The 26,533-nt window shown below is 36.3% G+C and overlaps 1 protein-coding gene across 1 annotated transcript in view; it reads left to right on the forward strand.

Annotated features, from left to right (window-relative positions):
- Window positions 1-559: 559 nt before the first annotated feature.
- The window catches only part of LOC120634260 (homeobox protein HMX3-B-like), a 48,448-nt gene continuing 22,474 nt past the window's right edge, over window positions 560-26,533 (forward strand). The window contains exons 1-2 of the mRNA XM_039904750.1: window positions 560-642; window positions 12,328-12,635. Coding sequence (XP_039760684.1) covers window positions 12,358-12,635 — 278 coding nt within the window. The 5' untranslated portion in view covers window positions 560-642; window positions 12,328-12,357. The remainder of the gene's footprint in view (window positions 643-12,327; window positions 12,636-26,533) is intronic.

Genomic DNA, 26,533 nt, shown 5'->3' on the forward strand with positions numbered 1-26,533 from the left:
TCCCTCAAAGAAACCCCCGGCAAATATACAGCACAATAAACACATAATAATTAAAGACAGCCCGAAAAATCACACACACAGTTTCCACAAATTTCATAAGCAACGTCCCCTAATCGTATTAGACGCCGGACTATTACCAGTTTGACGATCGATTACCTCGCAAACTTCCCTCGCAACCCTTATTCGTGCGGCATAGGATATAAATTGACAGGGTACTAACCGTTAGAAGAAGAGAGAAATATAGGGGTGGTTTTGCCGGGGGGTGTTACTTTGAACTGTGACGCCCAAATTCGCTAAAAGTAGCCGCCAGTTATCAAACCAGGTCGGTGTAAGACGCATGTTTACTAGGTTAGCATAAATACGCGGTATAAATATAGGAAGGCACTTATTCCACAGATTGTATAAGTAACCTTTAAGTTGGTGTTTTTGTAATTTGCAAACGTGATACTTGCATTCGAAAATAGTTTAACATTTTTAAAGTTATTTAAGACTCGAAACAGTATTGTTATATAGTTGAATTTTTAGTTATTATCCTTTTGTTTGGTAACTCTGAGGTGTAGTGATTTATGAAGACTCATGTTCTTTTTTAATTGAGTGATGTATTTGTGGTGCTGTGAAGGAATGAATATATTTAGTTGAGAGGTAAGTTAATTTACGAAGTATACTTTTTTATTATCATTATTTTTTATCTGTTTAAACATCTTTATTGCGTAGTAAAGGAGAAATTAAAAATATACTTAAAAATTAGAAGCAAAAGGCGACCTTATCACTAAAAGTGATCTCTGCCAGGTAACCTTCACGATAGGAATATATCTACATGAGATCCGGGAAATTGCGATTACAATAAACAATACATAAATTTACACACTAAAGTACATACTAATAATCGTAATAATCGTAAATTATATTTGGCATATATATGTATTTACTAGCTATGTGTTTTTGTATATACAAACAGCTACCGTTATCAATGGTTTAACTTTAAATTTACACGACAACGTTTCATTTCTTAAAAGAGTGTTTTTATATCGATTCCAATATAAGACTGAACTAAATCGAAACGCTAACGAGTACAGCTAGTAGTAAACATTGGTTACAATTATCGTTGTACATCGCTCCTCTAATTTACTTATTCATTTATTTATTTATTCGTAATCAACAGCGTTACAATAAAAATATATTTATAAATAGTTTCACTTAAATCTAAGGCCGCAATGATTACATAAACATAACATTTTGAAATAGTACGGTCACGGATTTAACATAAAAATAATTAGGTATTTTGAATTAATAAATATGTAAAAGAGTTAATAACATAAAAGTGTGAACAAGACGTAAAGAAACGAAGATAACTATTAGGACTAATCGATCAAAAACAATCAAATAAAAATTTAAAAATTTATTATATGCATGTGAAAAAGCACATATTTGTGCGTGCGTGCGTGCTTGCGTGCGTGCGTGCGTGTGTGTGTGTGTCTTAAGACTTTCACAAACATATATAATAAAATATTATACATCTATTTATTTATAATATACTTGTTGGTGTAGTGGTTAGCATGTTCAAATAAGGTTCATGAGTCACGACACCCTGGGTTCTATTCACGCGTCGGATCAACATTTGAATTGGGGTTTTCTGTAAAAAATATCTTACTATCGGAGTTAGGAAATAGGTAGGTGCCACCAGCGTGCCTTGGAAAGCAGGCAACGCCGTCGGGCCTGAATATTATCGATAAACTCCACCAACCCGCATTACTGCAGTGTGGAGGGTCTTTGCTCTACAATCCAGTCTCCTATTAGACAGGAGGCCTTTGCCCATCTGTGGGACGTCAATAGGCTTATGGTGATGACGTAGCAAAAGCATAAAATGCTGCAAAACTATTAAGAATGTGTGCAATCGATATTAAGGTTCTACAATATTATTACCGTTTATATTTCTTTTTTTTATTCATGGTTAGGTTTAAAGGGTTTAAGATTTTTATTACACAAAAGAACTACGAAAAGTAACTTTAAAAAGAGAACACATCATGTTAAAAACTATTACAAAGTGTTTTTGCATATGGTTTTTGACTTGTTACAGTTTTGTTGTATTTTAGAATACACCTTATCTCTGTAGAGTTACCTTTTTCTTGTTCTATGCTCGGTTGCTCGGTAGAGAATGCTTTTTAGCAATAAGTTTTCTGGTTTCTTACCTAAAAGCATTCCGGTTTTATTATCGTTTAGGTACTTATTGTTTTATTAAATACTTCTTTTTATTTTGATTTATAGTTTTACGTAGTGCTAAAACAGCACACAGTATTTTGCCAGTGTCGAGTTAAGTTGCTTACTAGAAAATGTTTGTGTGATGAACATGAATGTTTTTCAGTGCCTGGGTGTTTATATGTAAATTATAAGTGTATATGTATAGTATTCATAGAAAATACATCAGTCATCTTAGTACCCATAACACAAGCTACGCTTACTTTGTGGCTAGATGGCGATGTGTGTATTGTCGTAATATATTTATTATTATTTTATTAAGTACTTATGGTCAATTTAAATTTATGTTTATTGGAATTATAAAAACAGTGTACCTATGAATTATTAAATATATATATTTAATTATAAAGTAACCAAAGAATGTGGCATAAAGTATGTGACTTCCACACTCGGATTCCCTGTGTCGTGAATCACCTCAATTAGTGTATATACCATTGGCTATGATATATTGTACATAAGAATATTATTTCTTATCTCATTCGCTTTTCAAACATTTACCAGAAGAAATTTGTAATCTAATTTGGTGTATCTATCACCAATGTGACTTTACCTGCCTCGTTGGTTTAGTGATTAGTATGGTCGAATGCAAATTACGGGGTGGTCGGTTCGATACTGGTCGGGTTTAAATTCTTAGTTACAATTGGGTGTTTCTGTTAAGCAATTCTGAGTTTTATTTTATTATGAACTTCTTCTTGAAATAATATGCTTTTCTTGACAATATTTCTGACTAATTGGTTATCCGCTACGCGACTCAGCAAATTTTTGACAACGGTAAAAAAATGTCAACGGTCAAAAATTTACAGTAAGTTTTTCTCAGATAACATTTTGGCATGAATCAAAAAATTCAAGTATGCCACACTTGTAACATGAAATCCGTCTGTTTGTCGTAGCCTAGATACTACCGAGAAGAAGCGTATAAGAAACTGATAATAATTGTATAAGTAAAACATTGTGAGCAAACCTGAATGACTGAGAGTTCTCCTTGAGTTCTCAAGAGCGTGTGGATTCTGTTAAAGGCCTACCCTACTCTTTCTGAGAGGAAGCTTGTAGTCTGCAGTGGGCCGGTTTGACTACTTCTTCTTCTTTAGTTGCCTCTCCAACTAGTGAAGGCTGGCCGTCAGTTTTCGATAATTTTCCTTTTCTCTCGCGAGGCTACACAGCTGGACGGCACTCGCGATCCCAGTCCACTCTCTAATGTTGCGCAACCAAGACTTCCTCTTGCGACCGATGCGTCTCTTTCCAGCAACTTTGCCTACATGCCGAAGCACATGCCCTAGATAAGCAACTTTTTTCTTTATGACGGTCTCCCAAAGTTCGCGCTGACAACCAACTCGTCGCAAGACTTCCTCATTGGTCCAACCTTTTGAGTCCAACTAATTTTCAGCATGCGTCGATAGGCCCACATCTCGAATGCTTCTAGACGTTTCCTGAGATCCTCTTTGATCGTCCAGGATTCGCATCCGGAAAGAAGTATTGGCCATACGTAACAATGTAGAAGGCGTTTTCGTAATGTGTTTAGGTTTGACTGCGACCGACGAAAAACGGAAGCTTTCATTTTCACAAACAAATGTAAATAACAGTTTTAATTATCTTTTAATAGCAAAGTTGGCAAACAATAATCACGCACAACTTTTCTATTATCACGCACATTAATTAAATGGAGTGCATCGAAAATTGGTTAAATAATGGAAAAATAAATGTTACAAGCGTCAAGGGGCCGATGAACTTAATGTTGGGCCTCATCGTCATATCAACCGATTACGGGCCCACAGCTGGGCACGGGTATTCGACAATGAGAAGGCCATAGTCCACCACGATGGCCCAGTGCGGATTGTTAAGCTCCAGACACCTTTGACGCCATTATAGAGAACTCTCAGGTTTCCTCACAATGTTTTCAATCACCGTCGAGTATTTTAATTACTTAAAACGCACATAACTTTGAAAAGTTATAGGTGCGTGCTGGGATTCGAACTCGGCACCCCGTAAGTGAGATCGAGCTCCTACTCACTGGTCTATCACCGCTTCGCTTTGGCCCCATGGGACATTACTTGATGGTGTTTTTGAATGAGTGCTCGAGTTTATCCTTATCGTTACTTTACTATTAATATCAATAGCCTATGGCAGTCCGAAGAGTGGGGGTGTAAGTGGGGGGGGACTAGTACTAGTCAGCCTACCCAACCGGGTTGGAGATCGCAGATGGTACACAGAGTAGCCCGTCCTCCGTCATATTCTATTAGCCGCCTCGTACGACGCCCAAACACGATTGACTTTTAATTAAATGAAAATGAAATTTAAAAAACTCTTTGCTGTGTCAAATTCAAATTCAAAACTTCTTTATTCATGTAGGCCTATCACAGGCACTTATGAAGTGTTCATACATATAATATTTTTACATAATTGTAAGGGGATGGTGATAACTTCGTTCGCCAACTTAAACCTGAAGCTACGAGGGTTCCTAACGCGCCCTGGTCTAAGAAGAGCCTACAACAAACTTAGCCGGGTAAATTTATTTTTGTTATCACCATCTCACAGTAAATTTATATTACGCTATGAAGTTAGAGCAATATACACCCAAGCTTTTTTATTATAATAGGATTTTTCTGTAAGCTTACGTTTTATATAAACTTTGAACTTATTTAGAGACATCTCAAAGATTTCATTCTTTAATTTGTTATAATATACCTACAATTACCCTTGAATGAAGGGTTTGAGCCGTAGTTCACCACGCTAGACAAGTGCGGATTGGTAGACTTCACACGCGTTTGAGAAAGTTATGGAGAACTCTCAGGCATGCAGGTTTGCTCACGATGTTTTCCTTCACCGTTAAAGCAAGTGATATTTTAATTGCTTAGGTGCAAAGATCGCAGTCAGCTGGCCACTTCGCGATACCATCTAAACCGTAAACTTTATGCTGCTGTAAAATGTTTAACCCTTTCCGTTATGTATAATATAAATAGAAATGTTGGACGCCTGTTACACCGAAGCGTAACCACAGTCTAACTGAAGCCAACACCATACCATCATAACTCAAAACTCGTTTATTTCAAGTAGACCTAATATAAGCACTTTTGAAACGTCAAGTCTATCAGTTTGTACTTACTCTACCACCGGTTCGTATACTCAGTCACCATGTTTGCGTTTTGTCACAAATCACAAGACTGTAGCTGAAAGTGCGCTTCTTCTTGTACACAAATTTTAACGTCGCCAAGTGTCTGGCCACAGCCACAAAAAGCCGCCACCGGCACATTTCTTTAGTGACCAGCAGTGACGATTTGTAGCGTGTCGGCCACCGGCGTTAAGGCCATACGAAATGTACGTTTTGTGGATGTAGCCATTGGCTCACCTGCGGGGACACTTACTGACCACGTTTGCGTCATGAGCGCGGTCTGACTGTAAAGGTACCGTACGCGCTGGCTGTACGCAAACTTTAACGTAGCTATTGACGCAGGTGGCTGCGGTTTGACCTTGCCTTAAGGCATCCAATTTGCGTCCACAGTGACGTAAAAATTCACGATCTTGTGATCGTGAATTTTGTAACGCTGATTTTAGAAAAAGCTGTGATATGTTGCACAGGACACAAGACAACTGGGGCTCTTCTGCTTTCTAGCTCTATCCCACTTTTGGTTGTATCGGCTCTCCCAACTTTCGGTCGCCTCTCCCAAAAAAACATTAAGAGTTTCGTCATGCTCATCCACCACGTAGCCGGAAGTCATCCTCTACCTCTCTTATGGTAAGACAAACAGAACTGGAAACAGCTGCGTAAGGAATAATGAAGATTTCCTAAGACATTTATGCCTAACCGTAATCTAGTCCTATTTAATTTATATAGGACGACAAAAAGTAGATGGTATTATCTCGTTGAGCCAATGTTAGCCCTAGGACGAGAAAAAGTGGAAATTTACTCGCGATGTGATCCCTCTAAGAAGAAGCCCATAACAAACTTAACCGGGTAAAACAATCTCGCATTTTAATAAATTTTAAAGCATGTTTTAATAGAAATTTTAGAAGAGTTAAGCGTGACACTTTATTCATGAAGGCGCCAATTAACGACAAAGATGCGTCACGAACGCACGCGTCGCCTTAGTACAAAGCCCTAAACAAGGCACCGCAGTCAGCTGGCCATTTCGCGATACCATCTAACCCGTAACCCGGAAACTTCATGCTGCTGTAAAATGTTTAACCCTTCGAAATGTTGCTGACCGCCTGTCACACCGAAGCGCGCCGACACTTCATTGCCTGCGTGAAGTATACTCGTCAATGAATGTCAATGAAACGACCAGGTTACTTACCTAAATATAGTATATAGTCCTATCCTAAATATTCGAACTTGTTGAGATCACTATTAAGCGATAAAACAGCCTTTTGTATTCTTCTTCTTGTTATAAATTGCATTCGGTACATAACGGATAGGTAAGATATATAAAAGTGATGCCTCTGTGAGATGGTGATAAAAAATATCTGGTTAAGTTCGTTGTGGGCTTCTTTTAAGCCAAAGATTCGTTTGGAACCCTAACGTTCCAATTTATCGAATTTAGTTATCACCATCATTAGAATAGAGTATTTTGTATTTTGCATATTAAAGATTTTTATTTTCTAAATATTATAAGAATAAAAGACCGAAGATATATTTTCAATTTTAAAATTTATATTAATAAATTAATAAAATTAATTATTTTATAATTAATAAAATATTAATACTTTTTATGTCATAAGTAATTCAATTCAAGTCAAGTTGGCCAAAAAAAAAGTCTTCAACCATCGTAGGTAATTGCCATTCTTTCTTAACAGAAGGATTGATATATGTGGTACCTGTCTTCTTATGAAAGAATATGCTTATTTGCTTATTTCTGCCGCTAAGCAGCATTATCGCAATCTGTGTTCCGGTCTGAAGGTGGTTGTTACCGGTGTAAATACAGGCACCTGAGGCTTAAAACCTACCCCTCAGGTTGATGGACAGGGCAACACTATGCGGGATGTGTTCCTCGCATGACCAGGCGAGTGTTGCTCTGTGCATCTTACCGTCAATAAATAATTATTTAAAAAATAAAAGTAGAAAACGGTGTGACAGTCGGCCCGTACATTAAAGCACATCTTAACACCGTAAAGGGGTCGAATTAGACTTTGTAATGTTTTATGATTGACTCGCCTGTTAAATATGCATTAAGTAATTAACTTGAAACTATGTCGCAACAATAAAAGGGTTTTTTGTAATCAATTAACCGACCGACCGACTCTATAATATATTAAGCGGGGATAGCCTAGTGGGTATACCTTCGGATTCCCTTTCGGCACGCAGATCTAAGTTTTCGTAGTTATCTGCGTTTTAAGCATTTGAATATAGGCCCACTAAAGGGCTCCGCTCAGAAAGATAACGTCAAGTCCACCACGCTGGCTAAGTACGGTTTGGTGGAGTTTACCAATCTAAATTTTATAAAATCGATCAACTTTTTAACGCTCTGTTTAATTTTTTAATCGATACTTTTTGTGGAATTGCTTTTTGCTTTCTGACGACGTAATATTTTTTTTTTTGTTGATCAAAGTAACACCTTTTGTAATTCAATACTTTTTGAATGTGGAATAAATTTAGCTAGAGGTTTAAAATACCCCAGACTATCTATGGGACATTTCTGTGAATTCGGAGAAACGCTTTCGGTTTCCACGCATCATAGTACCGGAACTGTAAATCGCTTGGCGGCACGTCGGTAGGTAACTTGACATGGCCGAAGCCTCCCAACATACCAGATCAGAGAAAATTCAAAAATTACGAATTCCCCTGCCAGGATCGGAACCGGTATCTCAACTCATAAATCCGCAGCGCCCACCACTGCACCAGAGAGGTCGTCAAAAAACTTTAAAGGGAATCATCCTTATACAAAGGTTGCCTGGCAGAGATCGCTATTAAGTGTTAAGCCCACCTCTTGTATTCTACTCCTTTCTTCAAACTTTATTTGTTTTGTATATGTTAATGATTTGGTATATAAATAAAGAATTAAACAATAATATAATAAAAATAATAATCGTTAGTGAACCGGCAGCTGAGAGTTCTCTACAATGTTATCAAGACCGTGTTAAGTCTAACAATCCTAACTACTACAATTCTTATGATGGCCGACTGGCACAGCGGGCAGCGACCCTGTTTTCTGAGTCTTCGATTCCCACAACTGGAAAATATTTATGTGATGAACATGATTGTTTTTCAGGGTCTGGGTGTTTATCTGTATATTATAAGTATTCATGTATATTATTCATAGAAATATTCATCAGTCATCTTAGTACCCATAACACAAGCTACGCTTACTTTGGGGCTGGATGGCGATGTGTGTGTTGTCGTAGTATATTTATTTATTTGTTAAAAAAAAACGCCCTAACTAAGCAACTAATCGACTTGATATTGATAGAGTTAGTTGAAAGGACACAGAGTAACATTGCAGTGGCGTGAACAGGGTTTTTGACCAGGGTAGGCATAAAGCAGGAAAGTGAATCCATGAAGTGTAAAAATCCTCGTCGCATTTGAGTTCTTTCAAAATTTTGGGTAAGCATTGCTTTTCCGCATGAAGTGCATGCCACTGAACATAGGCTAAGTTTTATCCCTAGAAGACAAACGGTTCTCATGGGATTTGTGCAAAACCGTAACGTTGACAAAGAACACGGGAAATATCTAGTGCGTGGGTTATAATGAAAGTCTCTTTCACATCTGTCTGTTTATCCGCTCCCTCCTCCTAAACTACGCAGCTGGAAGCAGGTTTCACTATCGTTTCGATATTTCTCCACGGATAATTTATATAAATTACTAACTTCTGCCCGCGACTTCGTCTGCGTGGACTTCAGAATTGGGTCTAAAGCTTCGCTCGATAACAATTTTTAATACCACGGGAACTATTTGAGAGATTGCTATAGAAAGTACACGTCCTTTTCCATAGCATAGGTGACAAATTTCAAAGCTGTCTGCCCGCGGCTTAGCTCATAAATAATTTTCAATTTTCCCTCGGACACTTCTTAAAGAATCGGGATTAATTGTAGCCCATGTTATTTTTCATGTCAAAGGCTACATGTATGCAAAATTTCATCCAAATCCGTTCAGTCGTTTTTGCGTGATAGAGTAACAAACATCCACACTTTGACTTTTATAATATCAGTAGGATGAAGTTTAATTGGCTACGGAGAAATGTCCCACTGATAGTCCGACGTCTTCTAAACCTCTACCAAAATTTATTCGAAGTTCAAAAGGTATTGAATTACAAAAGGTGTTACTTTATGATCCAAAAAAAAAATATTTTGACGTCGCCAGAAAGCAACAAAGAAATGCTAATTAAAAACTCGACAGAAAAAAAATCAAATATCGATTAAAAAATTAAATCGAGCGCTAAAAAGTTGATCGATTTTATAAAGTATCGATTACTTGCACGCTCCAACAGCTTCGAACACCTGGGGGTGTGTATTCTATCGATAGATTTACCACGATATCCGATTACTGTGCCGTTTAAATAAACACTAGAAATACCTGTGGATTTGACTGCAATTTATAGTAAGATATAACTGGTGTAAGAGAGAACAATCGCCTCTAAATGAAGCAGCAATTCGCATGGCATGCAAGGAAAAAGGTCTTGTATAGTGCCGCCCTGGTAATAAGAGCGGCAACAACGACCGTATAACAACAGAATAGCTCAACATATACCAATTTTTGGCTCATACCGGGAATTGAACCCATAACCTTTTGATTTGTAGCCGAATATGCTTACCACTTAGACCAAAGACTAGACGATGTTTTCCTTCACTGTTATTTTATAATGCATGCCTGAGAATTCTCCATAGTGAGAGCATTATGGAGAACTCTCAGGCATGCAGGATTCCTCACTATGTTTCCAGTCACTGTTATTTTTAGTTGCATTCCTGAGAACTCTCCATAATTCTCTCATTATTGGAGCTCTCAGGCATGCTGTTTCCCTCAAGATGATTTCTTTCTAGACCGAATTAATCATAAATAAGAAAAGCATTATGGAGAACTCTGAGGCATGAGCGTTCCTCACGAAGTTAACCTTCCCCGTATTACTAACACTGAAAAACGCCCCGAAAAGCCAGCAAAAATTACTTAAAACATACTTATTTACAATTTACACGTAGCGATGACCGCAGCAGATAGTATATGGCCCGCAATAATTTCAGTAGGTATTCCAGCATTTCACCTGAAACACGCTTTTCAGCGGGAATCGCTCGTTTGATTGCCACTTTTGGTATTTTAAACACGGTGTACATTTGAAATTGCATGGACAATTTTACTTTTAAAACCCCGTCCGGTGTACTGGCGAATAAAAAATAAAGTATGTGGTCGTTTATGTACAAACATGTTGCGGATATCGATAAAATATGGCTTTCGATTGATTATATCTAGTACTACTCTATCTCTCTTAATTATCTATTTATTTAGCATAATGTCACAGAGCAAACAGCGTAGATACAGATCATCTTTGCTCTGTGGTATTATACTAAATAGGTAGATAGAAAATTAAGAGAGATTCCGACGAAGCCTAGTTATTACTATCAAAATTTTTGCTTCATTATTTTCTTTATTATATTCAATTTATAGATATTTTGTAATCTATATATTAAAATGAAGCAAAATTTTAATACCAAACACGCGTTAGAAGTTATACTTCTTCGGCGTAACAAGATAAAAACTTTTCAAAAATTTTATCTTCCGCCTTATTCTAGAAAAAAGCGTTTGTAGAAAAAACTAAACTAACTATAGAAAAAAGGTATTTAATACATAGTTTATTTAAATATCACTAGAAAATTATTTTTAAATAATGAATGAAAAATGGACATAATAAACATAATTAAATTTGGAATACTATTAAACTCAATATCGGACAACCAAGTTTCACTCAACATTAAAATTTGAGATTTTTGTAAAATTGAATCAATTAAATCACAGCAACGAGCCCGCAGACTATGACGACTAAAAGTGTACACTGTCAAACCTTATAGCTAACTTCAGGGTGTCAGGGCTTCAGGGTTTTTCTTGACGGTGTGCGCGCGCGTTGTAAAAATTTACTCTCATCATTTTTCCCTAACGCACCAAAAGAAGTATAACTTCAAAAATAAATAAATAAAAAACCGGTAGTATAATTTTTCATAGTAAGAATTGTTTTTTTTTCACTACTTTTCGATGTATTGTAAATTTATAACTGCCTTATTTGTTTAGTGGACACGTTCACGTTCGACTCCTATGAGTGTTTTCCGAAGCTGCTAAAGAAGTATAACTTCTTAAAAGTAAATAAAAAAAGTATATAAAGCAAGGATCTGATATAAGAAAATGCACATATCTCTGATCCCATTAAAAATCTGCAGGTCTTTTAATTTATTTATTCATGGAGTGTTCAGGACTCCAGGGAGGGCAGCAGGACCCTCTTAATATAATCTGTGCCCGTGGGAGCTTTGTTCTACGGCTAAGAACAATAACGCACTTAACTGACTGAATTATAAATGAGTTAAACGTCTTAAGCTACCCTATCGCATGGCCGCTAAACTGAGTTCGCAGGAAATATTGTTATAAGAGAATTTAAAAAAAAAATTATAAAATTATTTTTTTCTTAGAATTTCTGCCTCCATGGAGTTTAATATAAAGCTTGTAAATTGGAGAGTCGTATTCATTTATTAATTCTTTCAGAATGCCATATATAAATAAATGAATTATGCACCATACAACACCCGTGGAAAGTTTAGCTCAAAAACTTTTCGCATTTTCTCCATTTTATAGTATGCCTACGGTTACGGATGGTGATAAAAAGTTTTAAGTTGACGAATTTAGTTATCGCCATCAACTCACTCCTATGTCATATTTTACATGTAATGTACACATCAAAAGTGCCATCTATGTGCCTATTTGAATAAAGAAATATTTGATTTTGACTTACGTTTAGCACATTAGAGGTAATAGCAACTTAAGCCTAAAAGCTTCGAGGGTTCCAAACGTACCCTGGTCTAAGACCCGACAGCAAACTTAGCGTGGTAAATTTTCATACACCATTTCAACTTATTAAATTAAACCTAAACACTATTTCCTTTTCACAGATCATACGAAAATGTACTGAGACCAACAAAATGGATTCCCCGGTCTCCTCCCAAGACAACGATATAGAAGTTAACGTAGTTTCCGGCGCGAGTAGCCCGGATATCCCCTCCTCACCCTCCAGAAAAGACCAGAGCTACTACGATCTTAAGAAGGACAAAGAAGAAAAGGCAACCGGAAGTGCACCATATACCAGCTTCTCAATAAGTTCCATACTAAACAGAACGGAGCCTAGAAGGGATTCGAATGTTCTAGAAGCGGCACTTGCTGCGAATCATTTCGGGAATGCCAACGACGCTATGCTGTCAAGGTAAGATCTATAGTTTCGTAGTATTAGAACTTCTTGTGACAGAGCTCGCCCGGGGAAGTACTTTCACGTCGTTTATTCCTGCCGCTAAGCAGCATGGTTGCAATGCTGCTTAGCGGCAATTGCAACAATGCTGCTTGCCGGTGTAATTACTGGCACATAAGGCTTAACACCTACGTCTAAAATTGATGGACACAGTGCGGCATGTTAGAGGACGTGCTTCTGGCATGCCCTGTGAAGGTTGCTCTGTTTATAGGCGATGATTTACCACTTACCATCAAGCGGCCCATATGCTTGTTGCAATTATTACTATTAAAAAAAACCTGTGCAATTTATTTAAACACTGCAGAAGTGTAACTTCTGAAAAGTAGCTTACAAGAAATTGAAGTGGATGTAGAGTATCAGAACTATTAGGATACATGTAAGGTATATTATTTAGTTTCCATGGTAACTGCAATAGTTAAAAAAACGTATAATATTTTCTATGTCACTCTGTCCTTATACATTTATGTGCTTGTTTCTTTACCTAGATATTATTCGGTTTACTTGGTAACTTAAATACGAAACAGAATATGTAATGTATTCTATCTCATTCCCTCCCATACATGTGTCGTATACAAATCTGTCTATTTTTTGATCGTGAAGCATTGCGTGACATTGAATTTAAAATCACAAAGGTTCTAATTTCCCTTCAATAATTATTATAACACAAAGCAATATAGTTCCGTAGTGCAGTGAGTGCGCGGTTTTTTTTAACTTTAGTTTTTGGCATAATTTTAAAATTAATTTATCAAGGAGATGAAAATATTGACACAAATAAAAATTCATCAACAATCAACACATTTATACTTAAAATTTCTAATACGCAAGCGCAAACACATTCATTAAACACATGTGTTCTATCTCATTTTCTAGCCGGCTGATTCCTACACATTTTTGTATTTGTGTCTCTAACCTGTCGTTTTTTCCGTTGCATCCGGTTTGAAATCACAACGATTCTACAGAAGTTTCACTTCAAAAAAAGTTAGGGCCATAAATAACCAACTTATGAGTCCAATTTAGTTAAACTCTTTGAGTTCTACTTACTAAATAGAACTGCGTAAAGAAGGTACTCGCATGTTTTAGAAGCGACCATCATTCTGAACCATTTACGGAATGCTGATGCTCCCAAGTAAAGATTTTTCTTTCCATACAGTAATAACTCGATAGCTAAATTCGACCCATAAGTTGGGCCTATAGAAACTAGTTTTCTTATGTCATACTGCAGTTGCCGTCTAGAAGTAACTAAGCTTTTAAAACCTCAAAAGCAAATAATAAGACTTTGTACACAGCTTCACTGAATAGGACTGAGTCTAGAAGGGAATGCGAATGGTGCTATGATTTTTTTTATTCGAAGCTATTAGTATAAATTATCACTTCGACTTCACTTTCGAGTTCGAATCACAGCACGCACGATTTTTTTTTAAGCAATCAAAATATCACTTGCTTCAACGGTGAAGGAAAACATCGTGAGGAAACCTGCATACCTGAAATTTCTTCATAATATTCTCAAATGTGTGTGGAGTCCACCAATCCGCACTGGGCCAGCCTGGTGGACTAAGGACTTAACCCCTTTTCATTGTGGGAGGAGACCTGTGCTTTGTAGTGGGCCGGTAATGGAGCGATATGATGATTTCGCTAGTATAAGCATTTGATCTGACTAGCTTATTTGTTACATTTCACTTCTGTCGTGTAATTGCTTAGATCAATGCAACCACAGACATAATTGGTGTATGTATACATTGGTTGAGCCATCTTGGTTATCCAATATTCCTCGTTTAGATTGCTCGCATCTGTATTAACTGGCAAGCGAGTGAACTAGTTATAGTTTCTCTATTGAGGTGTCCACTCCAGGCGCGTACGAAGCTGAATTCGACTAAAGTTTTTAAGGACTTGAAATTGCTTTGTATTAAAACATTTACCGGAAACCAAAATGAAAATTAAACACTTGAAGTATGTTAAAAATATGTGAGTTTGGGTATGTGTGTATGAATATGTTATAGTATGTGTCTGTTTATTAAAAATATATAAATAGTATTTATGGAATTCGTTTTACAATCAGGTGTGCCATCTGCTTGGTCCATCAATTATTAGGAAAAAAGGCCTAAATGAAAATTTTGATTTTTGTTCAAGTTACTCGTTCAAGTGACTCGCTCAACTGAACTTTCCTCAATCGATTTGCTAGATTAAGCTGTGGCGAGTTGCCGCGATCAACATGATCCTCGGTCCGCCACTACAACTTTACAACTAATTTCATTCAACTTCGCCTTTCGAGAGATGTGGCTTGCTTTATGCAGAGACGCTAGAGTTAATTGAGTTTTCGCTATTTCTCTATTTTTATTTGGATGCACATAACGCGTTTTGCGTGTTCGAAGATATTTTTTTCGTTTCATTTTCATCTTCTACCTATCTGGAATAGATCTATATATATAAAAATGTTATGTTGGTTTGTGTACGCTTCAAAAACTCAAAAAGTTCTGCACCGATCGAGGTGAAATTTTAGCATGATATATAATCCGAATCAAGGATTGTTTTTATCTATTTTTTGCATCAGTCACATATCCGCGACCGCGAAATTACAGTTTTTTTGTACGACCGATGTACCAGTGACCGCGCCATCTGCCGAAAGCGAGAAAAACACTCGCTGACATATGTAATGTATTCTTTGTTTTGTTTTTCATTTCTCAACCATTCCATAAAAATGTGCCACAGCGAAGCGTGGTAGTGTACAACTAGTCTATCTCTTATCTCTTATATATATAAAAGAGAAAGTGTGTGGGTATGATCCGTATAGGCTCCGAAACGGCTGGACCGATTTCAATGAAACTTTCAGGGAATCTCCGGATTGACCGGGCGAGTAATCCTGTAAAGTTTGGTGACGATCGGAGCACTCCTATTTTTGAACTGTCAAACTGTCAAATACAGCTTTTATTTACTATGATGATATTCTATTGTTGGGTGTACATGGGTGTAGATAATGATCTTCACCCGCTCGAGAAGAGAATGAATACGGAGAGAAATAAATGATTTAATATATTATGAGACTTAAATAAAAAATTTCATGATGTAAGTTTATTGTTTAAATAAAATAAAGCAAACTCTAGCCCGGAGAAGCACGCTAGAATTTCATAAATGTATAAATGAATGACTTTAGCTTAATATTTTATATTCCTATTTAAGTGTATTAGCCTGCATTTGAGAAGTGGTGATAGCCCAGTGTGCAGGACTTCACTTTCGGGGGCCCGAGTTCGAATCCCAGCATCTTTAGCTTTTCTAATTTATGTGCGTTTTAATTAGGTACTAAAGCATCACTTGCTTGACGGTGAAATACATTGATGTGTGGAGTCCACCAATCTGCACTGGGAAAGCGTGGTGGACTACGGCCTTAAACCGTACTCACTGTAGGAGGAGACCCGTGCCTTATAGTGGGCGGGTCCCTATCCCTCTCCCTACTAATATTATAAATGTGAATGTAAGTTTGTTTGTTACTCTTTCACGCAAAATCTACTGAACCGATTATCATAAAACTTTAGAAACATATTCTTGGAGGTAATAGAAGTAATATAGGATACTTTTTATCCCGAGATTAAGCTCAGCTCCTTTCCAGGCTCCTTAATAGAATTTTTTTTTATAAGAATACACAACAACACCTTAATTTAATTGAAGAAGAAGAAGAAGAAAAAGTCTTTATTGCACATACAAATATAAAATCAGGTTAACAAAAAAATAAAAAATAAAAACTATACATATGCACAAAGGCGGTCTTATCGCTTGAAGCGATCTCCTCCAGACAACCTTTGGTTGAAGAAACATATTATAGAAAACGGGATAGTGCAATACTTAAATTGTGCTAATTATAAACATTACATACTAATACTACATATATATAGTAAAACATATATTTATATATTTGTATATAAATATCAATATATATATATATATCAATATATAAACTTAAATACATATTACTATTTAAACATACACATAAAATACATAGATATTTTGCTACATACTAGACAGGAAATAGTCTTTTCCATGTCAATTGAATGTCCATGTGTCTCAAAAAACAATAACAAACGCAGACGAAGTCGCGGGCAACAGCTAGTTGGTTTATATAATGAACATACAATTGGAATTTACTAGAAACAAAAACGCCGTATGTAAAGTAAACATCATTGTCAACTCGGAAATAAATCTGCTCGGAGAACCGACGGACGTTGGGGTTCCGAGGTGAGTGGCAATCCCTCATCGGTAAACGGAGATAGATAAATAGATAGAGAAAGACTTTATTGCACAAATTGAAAACAAGAAATAACAAAAACAATAAAAATATATATATAAAATGCGCAAAGGCGGTCTTATCGCTTTAAGCGATCTCCAGACAACCCTTTATGGTAGAGAATTAAGGAAAACGGGAACGTTGGTAGACCCCCAACCAGGTGGACAGACGAAATCAAACAAGTCGCGGGGAGCCGTTGGATACGAGCGGCCTTGAATCGTGGAGTTAGGAACGATCTACAAAAGACCTATGTCCAGCAGTGGCGTTGACTAAATTAGTAGGATCTAGGCCGTAAGTTTTAACGACTTTCTTGGCGCAGTGGTGAGCGCTGTGGATTAAAATGGGAGGTCCCGGGTTCGTTTCCCCGCAGGGGCAATTCGGGAATTTATAATTTTTGAATTTACTTTGGTCTAGTCTGGATGGCCGGTCTATTTGCAACCCTACCGATAAAGGCGGTACGATATCCAGTAGATACGATTTAGGGGTATGGGTATACCCCCAATATATACCCCCATCTTAGACTGCATCATCAGGTACCATCAGGTGATATTGAAGTCGAGGGCGACACTTGTAGAGGAAAAACAAAAGAATTCGGATTTATACACTTTACGCGTTTGAAATCCACATTCTTGAGCTATGCAGGTTTTGTTTTTGTTTTTATCCCTTCATTTATTGCAATTGCTTACACATACATACTTGAAATAGCACTTTTGAAACGTCAAGTCTGTCGGTTTGTAGTGACTCTACCACCGGTTCGGAAGACAGATTCTACGGAGAAGAAGCCTGCAAGAAACTCAGCAGTTGCTCTTTTCCAACATCAACAATTTACATTTTAACATTCATTTTTCTATCTTGTGAGTGATAAAAGCGGAGCTGGATGCTTCCAAGCAACCTTTTCATTAAATAAATCATCAATTCATCAACCCCTAAACGGTTTCTACGCGACATCGCACCGGAACACTAAATCGCTTAGCGACTCGTCTTTGTCGGTAGGGTGGTAACTAGCCACGGCCAAAGCCTCCCACCAGACCAGACCAGAGAAAATTAAATATATAATAAGAAATTACAAAATTTCCCCTGCCGAATCCGGGACCTACTTAAATTCACTTAAATTCACAGCGCTCACCGTTGCGCCACGAAAGTCGTCAAAATCCTCAATATGTTTCTATTCCCTGTTAGAACACTTAGATCGCACAACTCTGAAGAATAAGATTTTGGCGACTATAATACCATGGTTTTAGAAGGTCAGTCAGGTTCTATAACGAGTCAAAAGTGTTTAGTATTCGGACACTTAGTAAAATGACGTCAGTTTATTTTCTACACGTTTTCGGTTTTTATTTTCGCGAAACCGTAGGATCTTACCCAAGCAAGCGAAATCCCACGATTTGTAATCGTCAGCTTGCCACATCGCCATGTTAAACACGCTCCAATTTGCCGTAACGAAACGTAAAAACTATTCCATACGACTTTTACGTCCGTCGGCGAGATAAAAGGGTCGTTTCGTCCCCCTAAAGGGGAAACTACTTGTAACATCTGATTAGATGGCGTAATGTGTTTCACAGAGACTAAGGTAACTCGTAGAGGGAATTCTAAATTTCATTACAAAACAATAGGCTACCTCCATTTAAGTTTGGAAAAAACCTGTATTTGGAGGTCTCGCTCTTTCCGATACAAAGTTTACACATGTACTGATAACATGACTTAACCAATTTATTACATTTTATAATTTTATACTTTTTTTTTGTTTAATATTTAGAATTTTTCAAAATCAATCATGCAAGCATGCAAATATGTAAGTGTGTGTGTGTGTAATAATAATAATAATAAAATCTTTTATTTAGGATAAAAACAACACATAGCAATTAACATATAAGGTCTCGTACCTTACACAAAAAAATTAAACTTTTTAAAAATAAAAGAAATGATCTTAAAATGAGGTTACAAAATAAATATGCTAAAAACAAACAAATATAGTTCCCTGTCGGCAGTGACATATCTGTGGTGTTGTTCCTCCCAAACAGAGTATCGCCTCAGCGTTATGCTGTAGCAGTGGTTTTATGATCACTGCTACAGCGCTGATTTTCAGGCGACCTCTCTCTCGAGGTGTAAGTGTTTGTGTGTGTGTATATGTGTGTGCTCTTATTTTATAATGAGAAAGATAGATTCTGTCTCGTCGTACGTTAATGATTGTAACCAATTAGTTACTATTTTTTTGCAGTCATGCAGTTCAGTGGATAAAATATACAAGGTTTGATATCCTTATAATTGACGAACCAAGTATGACACTGATGGTAATTGGAAAACAATAGCGTATAAACGAGGGTTAGGCAACGAGAGTTTCGGTCTGGGCGTACTTATCTAAGAAGAAACCCTGGGTCTGGGTCTGGGTGTTTATATGTATATTGTAAGTATTTATGTAAATTATTCATAAAAATATTCCTCAGGCAGTCTATCCATAGCTTACTTTGGGGCTAGATGGCGATGTATGCATGTATGTGTAGTAATATATTTATTTATTTATTATTATTATTATTATTTAAAATTATTAGAACAATAATTCACACCCAAGTTTTTTTATCGATTGCGTAGTCCTTTATACTATAATAGGACTTTTCTATAAGCTTACGTTTAATACAAACTTTGAACTTTTTAAGATGTCAACGAGTAGTTTATAATAGAATTGTATGCAATTTCCTTTAAACGAATTATGAATTTTATGTAACCTAGTATATTACACTGTTAGTTTATTCCTACTTCTTATATTTTAATTATTGCAGTCACATTTCGAGACACGAATTACTAAAAAATATTATGTTCCCGAATACATTAAGACATTACTTCACACGCATTTTGACACGCATTCGCAAACGCGTATATTGGAAGACAAATAATTACAATAAATGGTTTTGTTTTTAGAAAACTGAAATAATTATAATCATTTCTGTAAATCGAGTAATTGTGATTCTTTTGACAGGTACACTTAAAATTCCCCTTTTAAAATGATCTGGTGTTGATAGGTCTGAAATAACAGTAGTACCTAGTACAGTTTTGTGACAGATCTTGTGCGAGAAGGAACTACCGCCGCTCTTATTTCTGCCGCCTAGTAGCATTCCTGTGTTCTGTGCTGAAAGGCCTGGTGGCCGTTGTAATTATAAGCACGCGAGGCTTTACATCAGCGCCGCTTCGCCGTTCGATTGGCGTCGCAACGAAATTCGTTGTCAAAGTCAAAGTCAAAAATATCTTTATTCAAGTAGGCCCATAGGTGGCACTCTCGATGCGTACATAAGAATTACACGGTAGTGAGATGATGGCGATAACCAAATTCGTAAACTTAAAACTAAAGCTACGAGGGTTCCAAACGCGTCACTGTCTAAATAGAAGCCCACAACAAACTTAGCCGGGTGTTTTTTTTTTGTTATCACCATCTCACAATGTCATTTAAAATTATTAGAAGAGCAACCTGGTTAGAGCAATAATTTACACACAAGCTTTTTTATCGATTACGTAGTCCTTTATACTATAATAGGACTTTTCTATAAGCTTACGTTTAATACAAACTTTGAACTTTTTAAGAAAACATCTCCTAGATGTCAATTGGTAGTTTATTGTAGAATTGTATGCAATTTTCTTTATACGAATTATGAATTTTATGTAACCTAGTATATTGCACTGTAAGTTTATTCTTACTTCTAATGTTTAATCCTCCGTTTACCTTTTTCCTTTAGTCTGTGGCGTTCCTTAGGTCGGATTAAATGGCCACTCTTTATTTTTATTCCGTAAGGGTCATCTTGGATTAAGAAGTTCATGTTGGATGGTGTATTTATGTGTTCTTCAAATTAGCAGCGTCTTAACGTATCTAAGTTGGAAAAGGGTTGTTTAAGTACAAATGAAGAAATAATCTTTATACTTTGACATACTTATTATTATCAAAATGCAAAAGTGTTTTTTTTAAATTCCACTACAAGCTAGCCAATGACTGCAATCTCACCTGGTGGTAAGTGATGATGCAGTCTAAGATGGTAGCGGGCTAACCTGTTTGGTAGTATGCAGTGGCGTTCATAGAGGGTTATAAAAAACTTAAGGATAGGCATTGTAAGAGTTATAAAAAGCCTACCCTTAACTATTTATAACCCGTACTGGGGATTTTCTTCATTTTATATCATCTGCATACCCTGTGCGTACCCTCTATGCACGCCACTGGTAGTATGGTAGTCATACCCCTAATAGGTTTCTACGTAACATCGCACCGGAACACTAAAGCACTTAGCGGCACGTCTTTGTCGGTATGGTGGTAACTAGCCATGTCCAAAGCCTCCTACCAGACCAGGGAAAATTCAGAAACTATAAATTCCGAAATTGCCCTTTCCGGGAATCAAACCCGGGACCTCCCACTTAAATTCACAGCGCTCACCACTGCGCCAGGGTGTGTTTGCTTCTTCCCGTTTGTACTTTCAAATCCCATGGGAGCCGTGTTTTTTCCTAGAAAAAAAGTTGCCTATATTACTCTCCTTCCCATCAAACTCTATGCCAGAAATCGAGTCGATTGGTTGCGTAGTTGAAGCGTGAAAAAAGACAAACAAACAAACACTCTTTCGCAATTATAGCATTAGATTTGACTAATCGTTTAGTACATTCAAAATTCATTTATTTCAAGTAGGCCTAATTTGATACGTCAAGTTTGCTGTTTGTAGTGACTCTACCACCGGTTCGGAAGGCAGATTCTACCGAGAAGAAGCCGGCAAGAAACTCAGCAGTTGCTCTTTTTCAACATCTACTGTTTACATTAAAAAAAATATATTTTAACACTCATTTTTCTGAAAGCGATTCAGCTCTTACAAGATAGAACAATGAGTGGAGCTACTTCCAATTATGAATTTCATCAATTGTATAATAACCTCTCTGTAATCAATGTGTTCTAACATATTCTTTAAACTTATGCATCACCAGTTAAAGAATTCATCATAATAATCATCACATCAACCGATAGACGTCCACTGTTGGACATAGGTCTTTTGTAGGGCATTCCAAACTCCACGATTCTGGGCCACTTGTATCCAGCGGCTCCCCGCGACTCGTTTGATGTCGTCTGTCCACCTTTTGGGGTCCAAAGATGCGTTTACCGGTGCAGGGTCGCCTCTCTAACACCTTTGAACCCCAACATCCATCGGTTCTCCGAGCTATGTGCCCCGCCCATTGCCCCTTCAGCTACGCGACTCGTTAAAGAATTAATAGGTACTAAATATTGCTTAGAAATCGAATTAATGAAAGCTGTTTAAATAAGTTAAACATCTCCCTTATCAATTAAAATGTAGTGGTAGAATTTTCTTTTTGAATAATTGGATACATGTTCTTTACATTGATTCGGGGTGACGGTGATAACTCAAAACAGCTACAAGTATCTTCAAATGTAAACAAAAATATCACCAAATTTCCAAAAGAAAATTGGCAAACGTCTTCCCCACTCCTTAATTACGCCTACAGTGGCAGCGGACATTTTGTAAAACCTGTAAAGCATCTGTCATTGTTCGCGCCATTCTGTTGACATCTCAACTTTTTCTTTTTTTTTTGTGTTAATTCGTGCAATGTTTACTCTTGTAGTGCCTAATCTTCGGGGTAATTAGAAAGGAGGATTTAAGGGCAATTTAAATGATTAATGGAAATAAATTGGGGGAATCGCCTTTTTGTGTTCTATCTGTATTAATTAGAGGGTTTTAAAAAGTTTGTAACAATGGACGCTATTGATAGAAATTTGATTCTTTTTAGCCTAAGGCGTGAATCGAGCGGAAGAAGCGTAACCCTTTGTTCTATTTTTTAAATAACAGAAAAGGGTTTTTTCGATAAATCGATGCATCCTATAGGAGCTTTACTTAGGTGTTTAATTAGGTCAGCGATTAATCTATATCTATTATACATAATTTTAAGGGCCAGAATAGAACATCCAAAGTCCAAATCAGAATGCAGTTAAAAAAAAATTTATGTATTACGTTAGAACTTGTCCGCCTAAATATTTCGTATTATGCTCAAAACAAATATAATTTAACATTTCTTTACACTTATACATTATAAAGTTCTTTTAAAGTCCTGTAGCCGCCTCTAACATCTTTCTCACCGTATAAATATAATAGAATCTTTAGATAAACAGCCCCTATTTAAACACCTAATAATACGGAGTAGGTACTCCTCACCCCAAAATCTTGGTTTCTGAAGGGTGCCTTACTTGCCCCTCTTAAACATAAATAACTTAACGACTTTCGTATGACTCAAGTTATGAGAGACAGCGATTTAATATTTAAGGTATTTAAATAATTCCTCCCTATCATTTAAAGTTTTTAGCATGACTTATTTTTTTTTTATTATTATTTTTTATTAATTATTTACTGAAATAGAAGCGTTGTCTAGTGGATAAGACTTCGGCTTTCCTTTCGGGGTGGGGGTCCGAGTTCGGTCCCCGGCACGCACATCTTACTCTGAAAAAGACTAAATTGATGTGTCAAAAGAGCTTATAAACTAGGCCTACTTGAAATAAATAAATTTTGAACCTTTTGAATTTTACTTTCGCTCAAATTTTTGAACAAATAAATATCACTTGCCTCAACGGTAACCTGCATGCTACAGAGTTCCTTATAAAGTTTCTAAATACGTGTGACGTCTAGTTATCGACACTTGGCCAGCCCTGTACAAGCCAAGCCACGGGTCTCCTTTCAGAATGAGAAAGGCTGAGGCCATGTTAGCCAAGTTTTGATTGGTAGATCTCGCATGCCTTGTTTTCTCACGATGCTATCCTTCACCGATAAAACAAGTGATATTTATTTACTTAAGCTCCGAGAAATGAAAGTGCGTGCCAAGGCTCCAACTCGGTTCCCCAGAAAGAGAGACCTTAATGTTAACTACTAAGCGATCATCGCTATTAATCTTTCATTAACATTGATACAATTATTAAGTTCTGATTGGCCATTAGGAAAATTTACACGTTAAGTTACTTTTTAATAGAATAAGTTTTTTTTTGTTAATGATTATCAGGATCTTTTACAAATCCCGTAGGAATCGTTAGCTTTCCTGGGATAATAATATATAATAATAATTATAAATGATAAATCTAGTTACTCTCCGTCCGTACAATTAGCTCTATGCAAAAAAAAAAATTAGTTGTTAGGGAGGGCTTAGTTACGGCGTGAAAAAAGGACAAATAAATAAAGAAAGTGTCTTTATTACTCTCGTGTCTTACTTAAAGTCGCATTTATTCAAATAGTATAAATTGCGTCAAAATAAAAATACTACAGGTTAATATTATAGGTATTAAATTAAGGCCATTTAATAACCGCTTTTCTTATAATATTGCACCACAATTATTTTCCTGTGTACATACTTTAGGGTAGTGGTAGACGTCTTATCTGTAAAAACATTTTCTGACTCCATTTTTTTTTTGTTTCTTTTTAGCTTCTTACAGAAATGTTTACAGGTTTTTATTTCTTTATTTAAACGCTGAAAGCTGATATAGGGCTTACGGGAGCGTAATCAAGATTAGATTTCATAACTAAATCTTTGTTGTTATGAACAATTTTTGTTATTTTTTTGAGCTGGTTAGAGATAATCTGGTTTCCAATGGAAAACTTAAGCTCCGTTGTTTCACGATTGTGGAATAAAGTTTGGGTAACATATTATATTATCGGCGGACGGCCGAGTGGCGCACACACAATAGGAAAATGTTCGTGTGATGAACAATAATGGTTTTCAATGTCTGGATGTTTGTATGTATATTATAAGTATTTATGTATATTATTCATCAGGTATCTTAGTACCCATAACACAAGCTAACGCTCACTTTGGGGCTAGATCGCGATGTGTGTATTGTCGTATAAAAATAAAAATAAATAAAAACTATAACCTATTTAAAGACTTTTAAATTTACTCCTTTGCATTGCCGTGGTTAAGCAAAAAAGAAAATACCCTATAGTGGTATATTAACAGCCTCTTTGCCATTGTAAGCGCGGACACAAAACTAGTTCTAAGTGCTCGCCATTGTGAACAAATAACGGGAATAAAAGAGAAGCGCTTACCAAAAGGCTCGCAACAAAGAGAGATTTTAATATATGTCTCGCGAACATAAAGACCTAGCATTTGCGCAGCGAGGCTTAAATATGAACGCTGGGAATCTAACTAGGCACTATGTTGTTTCGGAGACACTACTAAAACTACAAAGAGGATGCAAACACTGCGTTACTCTGGCGATCGATGAGGATGTAAACACTAAGTTGCATTATTACAGTCTAGAAACAATGTATAGGTGTCGATAGTGCAGTAAAAAATCATTAAGTAGGTTCATTTTTATGTCACGCGAACATAAAGAACTAAATAAGATACTCGTATATACCCAACATTTGCGCAGCGAGCTTTTGATATGAACCCTGCGAAAATTTTTTGTCTGAGATACTACTAAAACTGCAAAGAGTATACAAACACAACTGTGTCGATCTCAGAGGATTTCATTTCTAAAGGCAATTAAAATATCAATTCTTCCAACGGCGAGGAAACCTGCATGCCTTGGAATTCTTCATAGTGTGTTCTTCTTCGTATGTAAAGTCTACTAATCTGAACTTGGCCAGCGTGGTGGAATACTGCTCAAAGGCTTCTCATTCTGAGAGGAGACCAGTGCCATAAAGTGGGTCAATAATTGGTTGATAATCATCCTTTATTAGAATAGTTTAATAGTTAAATCTTTATTTGCATGATACGATATTTATATGATCGTTGACATTCATGCAAGTAGTGTAAGTAATTTCAACAAGTTGGTAATAAGTAATCTGAAATATAAAATAAATAAATTATAAGTCGTATTAAGTATAACTGCTTACTTAGTTTGCATTATAAGTGATGAATTATTTATTAATTTTGTAATACATATAATTTTTTATTTTTTTTTATTTTTGTGCAGCCCTATTTTTTAATATAAGTTTAGTAATTCGTGGACGATGATGTGGGTGTTGTGCTAATGTTATTTTATTTTTAGATGTCTTTTTAGTTATTTTTGTGCATGACTGTCTGTTGTCCCTAATAAATAAATAAATAAATGATACATTCGTTAATTTTACTAAAACTTTTTATTCGTGCTTCACAACATGTTAAGAAAAAAAAAACATTATTTAAGCTGTGGTGTCCAAAAAGGCGGCTAAGTAGCGATCTCTGCCTATCATTTATTTAAAAAATCAATTGCAAGTCGCGGTGTATTGTTTTAAGCAGTTTTGCAAAGACTTAAAACAATATAGAGTTTTTATCACTAAGAAACATGCTATTTGGATACAATTTAATTAAAATTTAAATTCAAGTCAAAAACATTGTTTAATCATTAAAAGCCTTAATCAGTCTATTGCAGTTCTAAAGATGGCTTCCAACTCTAGAACGCTGGGCGTGGATTGCCGTAGATGGTAGTATCATACATGCACAATAGCACAGCTTACCCTAAAATTTTTGTGTAATTTATAAAGGGGAAGGACTCTTCAATTTTATACCATCTTCCTTCTTTATGCATACCCTGGTCGAAAACCCTGTGCACGCCACTGTTGACAGAGGACGTTGCTGCCCGTTT

This window comes from Pararge aegeria, chromosome 23, assembly GCF_905163445.1.
Source record: "Pararge aegeria chromosome 23, ilParAegt1.1, whole genome shotgun sequence".
NCBI classification, from domain to species: domain Eukaryota; kingdom Metazoa; phylum Arthropoda; class Insecta; order Lepidoptera; family Nymphalidae; genus Pararge; species Pararge aegeria.